This window comes from Psammomys obesus, unplaced genomic scaffold (assembly GCF_907164565.1).
Source record: "Psammomys obesus unplaced genomic scaffold, mPsaObe1.curated_primary_1811, whole genome shotgun sequence".
Taxonomy (NCBI): domain Eukaryota; kingdom Metazoa; phylum Chordata; class Mammalia; order Rodentia; family Muridae; genus Psammomys; species Psammomys obesus.
The window spans coordinates 12286449-12299322 of NW_026585644.1; the positions used below are offsets into that span (position 1 = coordinate 12286449).

Genomic DNA, 12874 nt, shown 5'->3' on the forward strand with positions numbered 1-12874 from the left:
AGGTTATGATATTTTTAAGGAGTAAGACAGATCCTCACACAACTGCTTCCATAAGCCACTATTCAGAGATAAAATGAAGGTGACAAAAATGGAGAAGGCTAAGCAATTTTCCTGGGAGCGTTTAATTAATTTTTCTCATATGTGGCTACTAAAGGTACCTTTCCCAAAGGGAGGCTGTGTTTGTGTGGCCTAGTAGTTTCACAGACCTCATTTGGGGATGAAAGTCACTAACTGCTCAATCAATTATAAGCAAAGGGGATGGTGGTTTTGAAAGCCAGGTCTGGACAGAAAGAGTGCCAGCATGTGGGAGCACGTGACTGTCACCCTGAGCAGGAGGCCCAGGACCTGCTCCCAGACACACAAGGCAGTCTGTACTGACATCAGCATTTATCTTTATGGCCAAGGAAGATCTGGAGTCCACTATGAGGACTCCATATGAACATCTACTTACATTAGTAAAGCTAACAGCTTTGAAAGGTTTAAGAAATGGATTCACCCTTGACATATAAATGAGAATCAGTATCTAAGGAAACCAGGTGCTTAGGGTGGTTTTTTTGTTTGTTTTTTGTTTTGTTTTTTTTGTTTTTGTTTTTTTTTCCTCTGCTTCTGATTACTGAAAGGTAAGAGGGGAAAAATCAGGTAGCTTGGAGTAATTTTAAGACCAGCCATAGGGGCAAAAAAGTAATGTAGACAGTGGAGAACCCAAATCATTAGACTGTGTCTGCAGGCACCCTGCCCACCTCACTGAACTTGAACATGGCCCTGGAACAGAAATACTCACTAGAAGGTAACTGATGGGCTGGAGCTCTTCCTCTTCTCAGGATAGCATGCTGCCCCTTTCCTGTTGCTTGATAAATCATCTCATTGCCTATACCATTTCGAGAAATTAACTTAATTATTTTTATTACTGGCTTTTGGGGGATGAGAAATAGCAAGAACTTGAACTGTTGCTTAATTGTGGCATAAGATACTTTGCCTTAATCTTGAACAATTAAAAATGAGGGATGATAATTTTGTTAAAAAGAAAGAACAAAAATGATACTTGGTAAGATATTTTAAAACACTTTTATGTAGCCAATTAGTTTCAGGTGAGTTTTCTTTTCTCTTTTGCCGCATAAATAGTTAAGATACTGACTTCAGGTATTCATTACTTAATAGATAACAATGAGGCTCAAATCTCCATCAATTTACCTGTGCAAAATCAGTAGCAAGTCGCAGTTTTCCACCTTCACCAAGAGGTCTTACAAGACTGGCATTGCGGATAAAAAGTTCAATGGCTCTTTGGGCAATAGCTTCAGTGTTGTCAAAGACAAAATCCAAGCATTCAAAGTGCTTAAAATAGTCATTCATAACTCTGGCAATGAAACCTTGTAGCTCTTTCATGTAGAGAGAACAAGGAACATCAGGCTTTCCTGAACTGGATAATGACCTATAAAAGGAAAAAAAAAATTAGCATCAATGCACAAAGCTAAAATTTTGCATATTTTCTGCTCCTGGTTACTATTTCAATCCTGTGCAATTCCCCCACCCACACCCCAGGGGTATAAAGACACCATTTTATTTCGTTTTGTTTTGCTAAGTGTTAAAGAAAATAAAACAATGTTTAAGTTATATTCTTAAATTTGTGTTTAGGTCCTATGAGGATTACTGAAGGAATTTTAGCATGCATTTACTTAAAAGATTATTAAGAATAACACAGAGCTCTCTGTGTTAGATGAGGCACACCCTGGCCTGCCCAGAGTACTAGCCAGTGCCCACCACTCCATCCACGCCCATGTTTTGCCTGATAAGTGAATGTGTCAATAATAGATTCTCAAATGGCATTTGACACTTTGCAAAGGCAGAAGATGCTTGGCGGCAGGCTCTGCTCTTGCAGCTGATCATATCAGTCCAATGGCAGCACTGTGACAGAGGGACTGGTTGTGTAACAATATGCACTGTGCAATTTTTTCCCTCCAGATGAGGAGGTTTGGAAAGGCTTTAATTTGGAACAGCAGATGATACCAGCTGTGCTCCATGATATACTATTTATAACTTATGTTTACATCTGCCCTTTAAAGAATATGTTCAAAGAATATGAAATATTTATAGGGAGGAGGAGTTAGACCAAAATTAGCAATCACCTGATCCTAGCTAATAGATGAAATCATTGACTACATAATGCTGAATCTTTTCCAAAAAGCAAGAGAAATGTTTCCAAATTTTGAGAATGATGCAGAGGAAATGGAGATGGTCTAGAGATCAACAGCAAACATGACTGAAATTGTCTGAGAAAGAGAACAAAGTGAACTTGATGACCTTCAAGTAAAGCAACAGTGACTATAGCAGAGGTCTTCCACTTTTGGAAGCAGAAGACAGGACCAGGTAAAATAGGCCTTCATTCCACTGGGAAAAGACTTTATCCCGACATAAGAAAGACTTCCTAGTAACAGTGAGGTCCCACCAGGTACATGGTACAGCATGCTCAGTATCACGGCAGGGCAGTGCACTGCCTAAGCAGAGCAGCCTTGGTTAGCAATGGCAAGTACCACGTGGGGTTTGACTTTGCCAGAGTCAGATCAGGACATGGTCTATTTTTATTCAGGTACCAGTACAGAGGGCTAGGTTGTAAAAACAAAAATATTTTCATATCTGCTTATTTATTTACTAGACAAACAGTAAACAAGTAATTGTGCCATATATTGATACACGATGACACTGTACACAGTGTGGAAAGATAAAAATTAAATATCTAATGACAAGTAATTGTGCCACATAGTGATACACGATGACACTGTATACAGTGTGGAAAGATAAAAAGAAAATATCTAATGAACACATTGATCACAGAAAATTTGTACTTGTTCCCTCTATGTAGCTATAACTTTACACCATTTGAGCAACAATAAGGCAACCCACCACCTTCCCAGCCCTCGGACCCACCACCTGTTTTCTTCACTTCAGGTTCTACAAGTACAGTGAGAGCTTATCTGGCATATTTTCACACAGTATGTCTTCCAGGGATTCCTTCTTTTGGACAGCCGACTACTATTTCATTTTGTACATATACCACGCTAGCTTTCTTTGTTTATCTACTTGGAGATACTCTACGTGATCCTCTACAGTTCTGTTACTGTATACAACGGCGCAGTGAACGCAGACTACAGATGTAACATGCTGATTTCACACCACACAAAAACGTGTACTTCGAAGCAGCACTGGAATACCTGGCAGTTGTAGTTTGTTTGTTTTGGAGACAGTATCTTATAATGTAGTCCTACATGTGCTGGCACTACCTATGTACGCCATAGCTTTAAACTCGCAGATATCCGCCTGCCATTGCCTGCTAAAATGCTGAGATTAAAAGCATGTTCCACCAAACCCAGTCTACCCAGTCTGAAGTGTTAGCTTTGTGGAGCACCTCTATATAGTTGTTCACAATACCTACGCTAATTTACATTCTTATCAAAATGTACAAGGGGGGTTGCTTTCTGTATACTCTTGCCAATACTTGCAATTGTTCATATTTGGAGGATGTTCAAGACAGGGTTTCTCTGTGTAGCTTTGAACTCACAGAGATCCACTTGCCTCTGCCTCTCTGAGGGCTCGGATTAAAGGCATGCACCAACACGGCAGGTAACTGTTCATCTTTTTAATAGCTAATCTCACCATTAAAAAGTAGTGGCCTGACCTGCATTTTTTTTTTTTTTTGCAGTAATGTGAGCCATTTGTATGCATGTGCATGTGTGAGTGTGTACTGTTTTGTTGTTTATTAAGGCAGAGTCTCTTGTAGCCCAGCCTGGCTTTGAATTTCTAGGGAGGCAAAGGTGCATACTAGGCAAATACTCTGCCAACCGAGCTTCAGCCCCTGTTCCATTTGCATCTTCTTAAAAACCTGTTTCTGCCCTTTACTTTTTATTAGACTATTCCGAAGTTCCTCTCTATTGAGTCTCATCCCTCTGCTGATTGATTCGGGACCACTCTCTCACTAAATGCTTGGTTCAACACTCTTCCTCCCCTATCCCTGCACCATTCCCTCTCTCGTCATTCCCTCGGCTGTGAAGAGGTTGCCAAGTTGGGGCAATCCCATTCATCTGCTTTTCATTTTGCTCCTGAGCTTTTAGAGAAAAACACCTGTCCAGACAAGGGAGCTTTCAGCACATTTTCCCCTAGTACTTACATGATTTCACACACTGCAGTATTAATCCACTTGAGTCAGATGAGGTGTGAGATCCAGTGTTCCCAGCACTGCACTGAAGAGACTATCCTTTCCCACTGTGTTCTTGGCACTTTTATTAAAAATCAACTGGACTCATTTCTGGGCTCTCTACTCTATTCCATCAGACAAGGTCTTCTTTTCATTTCTTAATGCCAGTACTTACTGTGATTCACTCACTACAGCTTTTTAAATATTTAAGTTAATTTTGTTTAGTCTTGTGTGTTTGTGTGGGCATGGGTAAGGGCCAGTGCGTAGGGAGATCGGAGACACCTCTGGGTATCTACAGATCACCTCCCACCTTTGTTTGAGACAAGGTCTCTATGGGAGGCTAAATGTCAGGCTACCCTGTCCATGAACTTCGAGGGACTCTCCTCCGTCCACTTACAATTTTACTGGATGACTGCTGGGGCCACAGGCATGCTGTGTCCAGGTTTTAATTAAAGTCCATGCGTGAGCAACACTTTACCTACTGAGCCACCTCCCTGTCTCCCAATTGCTTTGAGGTAAAGACTAAAATCAGGAAGTGTGGCATCTCTGGTTTTGCTTTTTATCCTTAGGTTGCCATGGCTATTCAGGGCTTTGGATTTTAGAATTTGTTTCTTTTTATATCTATGAGAAAATAAATTGAAATCCTAATGGTGGTCAGAATTAATGTATAGATTTTTAGGTAGTACAGGCATTTTACCTATTTTAAGACTTGTTGACTTTGACCTGTGAATATTTTGGGTGTACACATGTACAGGTGCACACGTATGTTTACATGAACATGTGTACAGGTGCTCATGTTGCACATCATGTGTGGAGGATGTCACTCTCCACATGTCTACTGTGTGTTTACATGCATGTCTACGTAGGTCTGAGTGTATGTGCAAGTATGTGTTCACAGGTGTAGAGGCCTAGAGGTCAATCTCAGGTGTTATTTATTTCTCAAAACCATGAGCCCTGATTTTCGAGACAGACCTCTTGGCCTGGAGCTTGCCAAATATGGCAAGTGCTTGGCCAGTGAACCCCAGGGTCAGCCTGTTGCTAGTATTTCAAGCATTTAGCACCACATCCATTTTTGGTTTTGTTCAATTTTTTTTTGTTGTCGTTGTTTAAAATGTAGGTTCTTGGACTCTAAGTCATGCATACAAGGCAAGTTACTGACTGAGCTCTCTCCAAAGCTCAGTCTGCTAGAGTTTTGAGATTTTCTGTGTGTCTATCAAAGACACTGACCTGTACTTTCTTTCCTTGTAGTTCCACCAACCATGAACACAGACTCTCCCCAATGACCTTCTTCAAGTTTCCATCTGTTCTGTGGCCTCAGTGTGCAGATCTTTTAACTCCATGCTAAGTCATAGACAGGTAATTTATTTTAAGCTATTCTAATGAGGCTGCTTGTTAAATTGTTGTGTAGCTAGTCTCTTGTCAGCTTATAGAAATGCCACTGGCTCCTCCTGTTGGTTCTGCATCCTGATTTTACTGTTTGTTAGTCTGACAGAGTCTTCAGGGTTGTCTTAGGACTACACCCTCAGCAGTCACATTTCACCACATCTTCTCCTGAGGAATGCCTGCTGTTCTTTCTTTTGCTTAATTGCTCTGGCAAAGGGCTTCAGCACAGAAGAGGGTAGGAAGAGTTGCTTCTTGCTTTATATCACTGAGTGCAACAGTAACTGTGGGCTTGTCTCATGTGACCTTTACTGTGTTGAGATACATTTTTTATAGCTAATTTCTTTTTGTTTTGTTTTGTAAACAAGGTTTCTCTGTGTAGCCTTGGGTGTCCTAGAACTTGTCCACCTGCTCTGCTTCCCAAGTGCTGGGATTGCAGGCAGGTGCCACTGCATCCAGCTAAAGCTAATTTCTTAACTAAAGGATGATGAATGCTGTCAACTACTTCTGCATTGATGAAATGATTATATGACTTTTGTTCATCGTTTTATTGATGTGACACATTTATTGATTGCATGTTATTCTGCCCTTGCATCCCACATATAATTCTCACTTGTTCCTGGCAAATGATCCCTTTTAAATATTTATAGAGTCCTGCTGCATTTGTTCTGCTATATTCTACTGAGGATTTTATACCAGTGTTCTGCAGGATACTAATTTTCTCTTCTTATCATGTCCTTGTCTGGCTTTGAAATAAAGGTAATGCTAGCCTCATAAAAAGAGCAAGTATTCATAAAAAGAGGAAGTTTCTTCTTTTTCTTTTTTGTAGTTTGAGAAGAACCCATCTTAGTTCCTTTTTAAGTGGTAAACTTTATCCATGGAGCCATTAGTTCCTTCACTTTTCCTTGATGGGAGACTTTCAAATTAGTGATTCAATTTCATTACTCATTTATGTTCTGCTCAGATTTACTGTTTTTTCTTGAGTCTGTATCTTAGGTTACATGTGTCTAGGAACCCACATACAACTCCATGACACGTGTAATCACCCACATTCCTGCGGCAGCACACATGGGCTCCTTTCCATATGTCTCTGCCAGCGCCTATCTCTGTACTGGTTTTGTTTTGCTGTTGGATTTCACCATACAATGACTGGATTTGGGATCTGGTGATGCTAAGCAAACCTTCTAACACCAACTACTTCCTGGGCTTTTTCCCTGTTCCTACCTTTTGTTTCAAAGACAGATCTTACTAAGTTGTTGAGGCTGGCCTAGAGCTCCCTCTGTAACCCCGGCCAGAACTGCAATCTCCACTCATCTGTGGACAATCCATGATTTCTCCTATTTCTCGTTTTTAATGTTAATATCAACTGGGTCAGAAGATATAGGTGGTCAGGCGGTGGTTGCACACACCTTTAATTCCAGCCTTTGGAAAGAGAGGCAGGTGGATCTCTTCAAGTTTCAGCCAAGACACACAGGTCTACAGAGCGAGTTCCAGAACAGCCAGGGCTATGAAAGAAACCTTGTCTCAGAAAAAAACAAAAACAAAACAGCAGCAACAAAGAAATACATGACGTGAGATATCTGATATAGTTTTTATCTTCCTAAATTTCTTTAGGCTAGTTTTATGGTCTTAATGGAACTCTCTATGGAATACATCCCTTATGCTGGAGACGAATGGGCATTTTGCATATTTCTGGGGTCCATTTGTTCTAAGGTACATTCAAGTTTCTGTACGTGGGATCTGTCACGTGCAGATATAATAATCTGAAAAGATTATTATTCTGTTGCAATCAGACTCCTTAAATATCCATTAATATTTAGGTGTTCTGATACCAGATGCACATTTTAGAACAACTATCCAGTTAAGGAGTGACCCCTTTATCATGCTATGTCTTTTGAGTTGTATTTTACAATTTTTGACCTTAAGCCTATTTTGATTAACTATGGCTATACCTGTTTTCTTTTGGTTTCCAGTGCATGGGATATCTTTTTCATCCCTTTGTTTTCAGTGTATGTATGTTCCTAAAGCTGAGATAAGTCTCATGTGAAGGCCAAACCCACCTGGCCTGTAAGATATTTTCATATTCTATCCAAAGCATCACAGACTCTCTTCCTCTGGAGGAGTGTGTCTATGAGGTGATCTTTTCAGATGCACTGAGCTGTAGAAAACAGCAGAGTGGAACAAGTCCCAGAAGCATGTGTAGGTATAAGTGAAATTATGCTTCAGGTGAAATTGGAAATACATATTATTAAATATGTGGATTAGAAGCCTGATTTAAGTTTACTAGAATGCAAACATACTTGGCTATGAAATCAATCCCCATACTCTAAAGCTCTGAATAGTAGGTTCTAGACAGGCTGTGTAGGTGCTTTAAAGTCCTCATAACAACAGACATAGAAGCTGAAGGTGATGTTAATTAAGCATTCACAGAGTGGAGACCTGGCGGGAGTGCTTCTGCACTTCTCCAGGCTTGTATGTCCCATCTTTCCTCTAGACCAGTGGCTCTCAGCCTTCCTAATGCTGTGACCTGCTGGTACAGCTCCTCAGACTGTAGTGACCCCAACCTTACAGCTATTTTCATTGCTACTTCATTACTGTAATTTTGCTATTGTTCTGAATTATAATGGAAATATCTGTGTTTTCTGCCAGTCTTAGGTGACCCCTGTAAAAGAATTGTTGAACCTCCAAAGGGGTCAAGACCCACAGGGTGAGAAGGGCTGCCCTGGAGGGACTCAGCCACTCCACAGAGATCCAGGGCCCTTCTCTCATTACAGCCTTTTCCTACCCAAACCTCTCATCAGACATGACTCTCCTTACGTTAAACATGATTAGACACTCTGGTGAAGGACAAGTCTAACAGGACTGAGAGAGAACTTTCTCTCAAAGCTGGGGCAGGAATGAGATGTACCCTCAAGAGGAATGTCATGCTTGTGCTGGGTAAAGAAGAAGACAAAGTGCGAAGGAAGGAAAACAGGAAGAGGAAGATGGGGGAAAAACTACCCAATCCTGAAGCACTGAGCTGAGTCCACAAACTTGCTCTGTCTCAGTAAGCAGAGAGTGATGATGGAAACCAGAACACAGAGAATGTGGTAATAACATTCACAATGAAAGAGGAGGAGGCAAGGAGCCAGTGCTATCACAAGAATAAAGCCTGGCTGGCAAGGAGCTTGGAGAGTAGGAGGGACAGGGAATGAAAAGTCTAGGCAGTGAAGACTAGTAACAGTTCAGAGGGAATGTTTTACCCAGAAAAATCTTCCTGATGCATGGTGATGATTATGGCCTCAATCGCATCTGCCACTGACGTCAGCAAGGGCTGTATGGCATTCCCCATAAGATCGTGAATTGTCTGACAGAAAAAAAACGAGAAAGAGAAGCAAAATTAGAGAAACCAACACAAAGAAATCCGAGGAAATGAACTGAGAAACATTTTGACTAACAGTTTGCATATTCTCTCAGAGTCAGACTATACACAGTTTAACTAACTGAAGTGTGCTTCCCACCCTAACCATTGTCAAAATGACTTGTAAAGCTTAAAATATGCAGACTACAGCACTGAAAACTCCCAATTCCTCCAACCATCCCACTTTGTCAAAAGGCTTAAAGGCTAGATGAGCCCTTGGAGAAAGTAAGTCATATCAGCGAACAGACATTTATGAAGTGAAAAGCAAACCAACACTTTTTTGTTGTTGTTTCCCAAAAAGTGAAACAAGTAATCCCTTAAAAATCAAAACATGACCTTTTTTTTTTTTTTTTTCCACCAGAGTGAAAAGAGCAAAATCACTGGTGATTTCTTTAGGGTGGAACAGTCAGGCCATTCTCAAAGTAGGTTTCTGTGGAGAATTCCATAGCAGTGATTCTTGACCAGAGGTAGCTAAACTCCTAGGGAGCGTCTGGCAAGGTTTTGTGGTAAGAATTTTAGAATCTTCCTTAAACAAAACAAAACAAAAAACCCAGAGAAACATTATAAGTTTTTGCTTTAATCCCGGCACGGGGACATGAGGCAGCTTCACTGCAAATGACTATGATTTGCATCATGCTCCAGCAGAGGCATGGTTCTGCCAGCGGCAGATAGTTTCTGTGAGTGTGTGACGTTTGGAATTCTGGAGACTTTTTAGAGGACACATAATGCTGGAGCCCTGATAGGTGAAGTGGCTGTTGGTGGTGGGATGCTGTTTGTCAAGAAGTGCACAAAGAAATGACAAGAAATTAAATATCCTGACAGTGAAGATCAAACTTCCCCCAAGGGACCCAATGCCCCTGATCAGTAGGAGGAGTCTAACAATAATGACAACCTTTCCCCACTCTATCCTTTTTCCTCCCCTATCTAGTGTTAGAGGGTTGAACAGGAAAACATAAAGGGTGGAGAAGGGTGGAAGTGAAAAAGAACTTGCAATGTAGCAAATGCTGGTTAAGGAGTCTGGAGAGGAGGGGAAAAAATGCATCACAGTGTCTAGCAGCAGATGACAGTGATGCTGCTAAACTGCCTACAGGTTGGACCATGCACTACAAGCCAGAGCAGCCATGCTGCTGATGAAAAGTGCTGCACACCCACTGTTAGTCTGTGGAAGAGCTCAGGGCTTAGTTAAGGCCTTCTGGTTTGATATGCAAAGACAGACCAGAATCCTATACGTCAGTGCTGATTAAAATCACATGATAGATGATCATGGGTCAAAATAATTGACGCCAATAAGAAAACAATAAGGGGGATACTTATTTATTAAGTCTCTTTAATGTCAACGGTAGGTCTTAATCTGTCAAGATAACGGGCATAATGCACACACAAGTGTTATGTCCCAGTTTGCAGTCTAGTGATACAGATGAAGCATGAAAGTTAAATATCCCAACAGAGTGTAGTAGGATCACACAGGGACTTCCACTGCATGCAGAAAAGATATAATATAAAAGGAAGAGGTGTTTGTTTGAACTGAATCTCTGACAAATAGGAAAGAAACATAAAGATGGGACTGGGAACACATGTGTCAAAGCTACTGCAGGCTGAAACTGCTACTCTACCTGGAGAACCACAGGGCACAGAATATAGAGACTACAAGGGCCTAACTGTAAGAGAAGAGGCTGGAGTGTTCTCTCTGTGGGCTGCCACAGCAAGAAGTTGATCATGGAGGGAAGCAGACAAGTGATAAAACAGTCAAAATTTCAATTTAGAAAAAATGATACTGTAGAGTAGCCTAAGGAATTAGACTGGAGGCAGGAAAACAATTATGAGACTGCAGGGGATGCTGATGCCAAATGAACCAATTAGACACAGCAAGAACGGAGATGAAAAATGGTAGAGTTTTGCAGTTAGACCTGCCAAGCTGAAGAGAGTTAAAAGTACACATGGTTTTTCCTTTAATATTTAGTAATGCTGGTGACTGAACACTGCAGATAAAAGCAATAAAAGTTGATTAGGGGATATGAAGAAAAAGACAAGTTCAATCAGGGGGCAGAATTAGAAATGCCTATTTGAAAGCGTGCTGGGCTATTAGGTAAGGACCCTGCTTCCTGAGATATTTTGATTAGATTTGGTAGTCACCAGCTTTTGAGACAGGAGAAAAACCGAAAGAGTCAGTAAACCTAGAGATTACTGTACTGATTAATGCCAAATGCCACTTACAGGACACAAACAATAGGTGTCCTGGGAGGATTGGGAAAAGGAGAGATATTTAGTCTACCTTATATGGTAAGTAACTTTCTTAGAAACAAGTTATTATTTCTCAACAGAATTTTTATTCTAATTTATATCATACATAAAATAATTTACATATAGAGAAACCCAGGCAAGTTCCAAAGACTGTCCAAAGCTGTGAGTGACAGAATAAAAGAGCTGAGAGAGACTCGGGTATGTCTGCCCCTATGGGTTTCGGCTGTACACTGGGAAGAGAAACTGAAGTGACCTTAGTATCTTTAAAAGGCTTTTTCCCCCTCTTTTCTTATAATATAAAAGAGCATCTAACTAAGAATAAGAACACCTACTGGAGAACTTAGGAGGCACAACTCAGGCAGTCTCTGAGATCTGTAGAACTCTAGGTAAACAAGAAGAAATCTGAGTCTCCTGGGTTTTATGATCTTGCTCTCATCGTAAGGAGAGGGCAAGGTTAAGGGACAAAACCCATGTTTTATTTTAATTTTCTGATCCTCTATTCTTCGTTCTCACTCTTCATTCCCATTGGTTCCCTTCCTGATCCCAAAATGTTCCTCTGCGGCAATGCAATATTCTGAATATCTCTTTTACATTCTAAGAGACTGAAATTTGTGCTGGACGTCACAGCCAGAGTTAATACACACCTTGAAGTCACTTAAGACTTAAGACTCTGTGTATTTGGCCTGTTTGTTTAAGCTGCCTTTGAGAGAACAATGTGACAATTTGCAACAAATCTACCTGCCTTGGACTTCCCATGTTATCAACTTTTACAGCCTGAGCCTAAAGAGAGCTGCAGTCTTAAATTGTGTACCATTTCATGCCCCTGACTGAGAACAGTGCATATGAATCATTTGCTGAAAACAGCAAATACAGAAGTTGGAAGCAACTTCCTAAAACCTACTATAAAGATCATAGCAACCATTTATGATTATTTATTGATAAACAATCATGTTTGTTGTCTGGGTCAGCTGTAGCCAGTAACTTAATCCCCTCAAAACTCTCTTAAAGATTTTTATAAAGTACCTCTTTCCTTCCCCATGTGATGATTTCTACACTGCAATAAACAGATTGAAGCCCTTTTGTCATAAAGAGACATAAAGACACCACTAACACACATACAGCAGACACACAAACAGACAGAAAGAAAGACAGACACATATAGGGACAGACACATACACAGACACAGAGAGATACCATTCACATACATGGACAGACATACACAAGAGCAGATAAAGACACACAGACAAACAGATTCAAAAGACGTCCTTCAGGGAGGTAAACATGCAGATTCATACAACAGACTGACAGAGGACAGAAGATACAAGAAGCATGAAGTAGAAAATTCAAACACGAACTTCCTCTTGGTTAAATGACTCCAAGAGGAAGTGATTTATGTCCTTCTGGTTTTGTTTCGTGTGTGTGTGTGTGTGTGTGTGTGTGTGTGTGTGTGTGTGTGTGTTGTTATGTGTTTTGTATTTGGGTTATGAAGCTGAAACTTTTGGTGCATATGTATTTATTAGTTATTATATCTTTTCAAGAAACTTTATTTATGTTATGACCTTTATCTTTCCTTACTAATTTTTATTTGATGTCAAAATGTATTAATTATTAGAGCCACTATGCCCAGCTTGCTTTTGGCTTACTTGATACACTGATTGCCATGCTTT

General features: G+C 40.5%; 1 protein-coding gene across 1 annotated transcript in view; it reads right to left on the reverse strand.

Moving 5' to 3' along the window:
* Cog5 (component of oligomeric golgi complex 5) overlaps positions 1–12874 on the reverse strand; it is a 279550-nt gene that overhangs the window by 24743 nt on the left and 241933 nt on the right. Inside the window, exons 17-18 of the mRNA XM_055624641.1 lie at positions 8809–8912; positions 1192–1429 (exon numbers count right to left, since the gene is read on the reverse strand). Coding sequence (XP_055480616.1) covers positions 1192–1429; positions 8809–8912 — 342 coding nt within the window. The remainder of the gene's footprint in view (positions 1–1191; positions 1430–8808; positions 8913–12874) is intronic.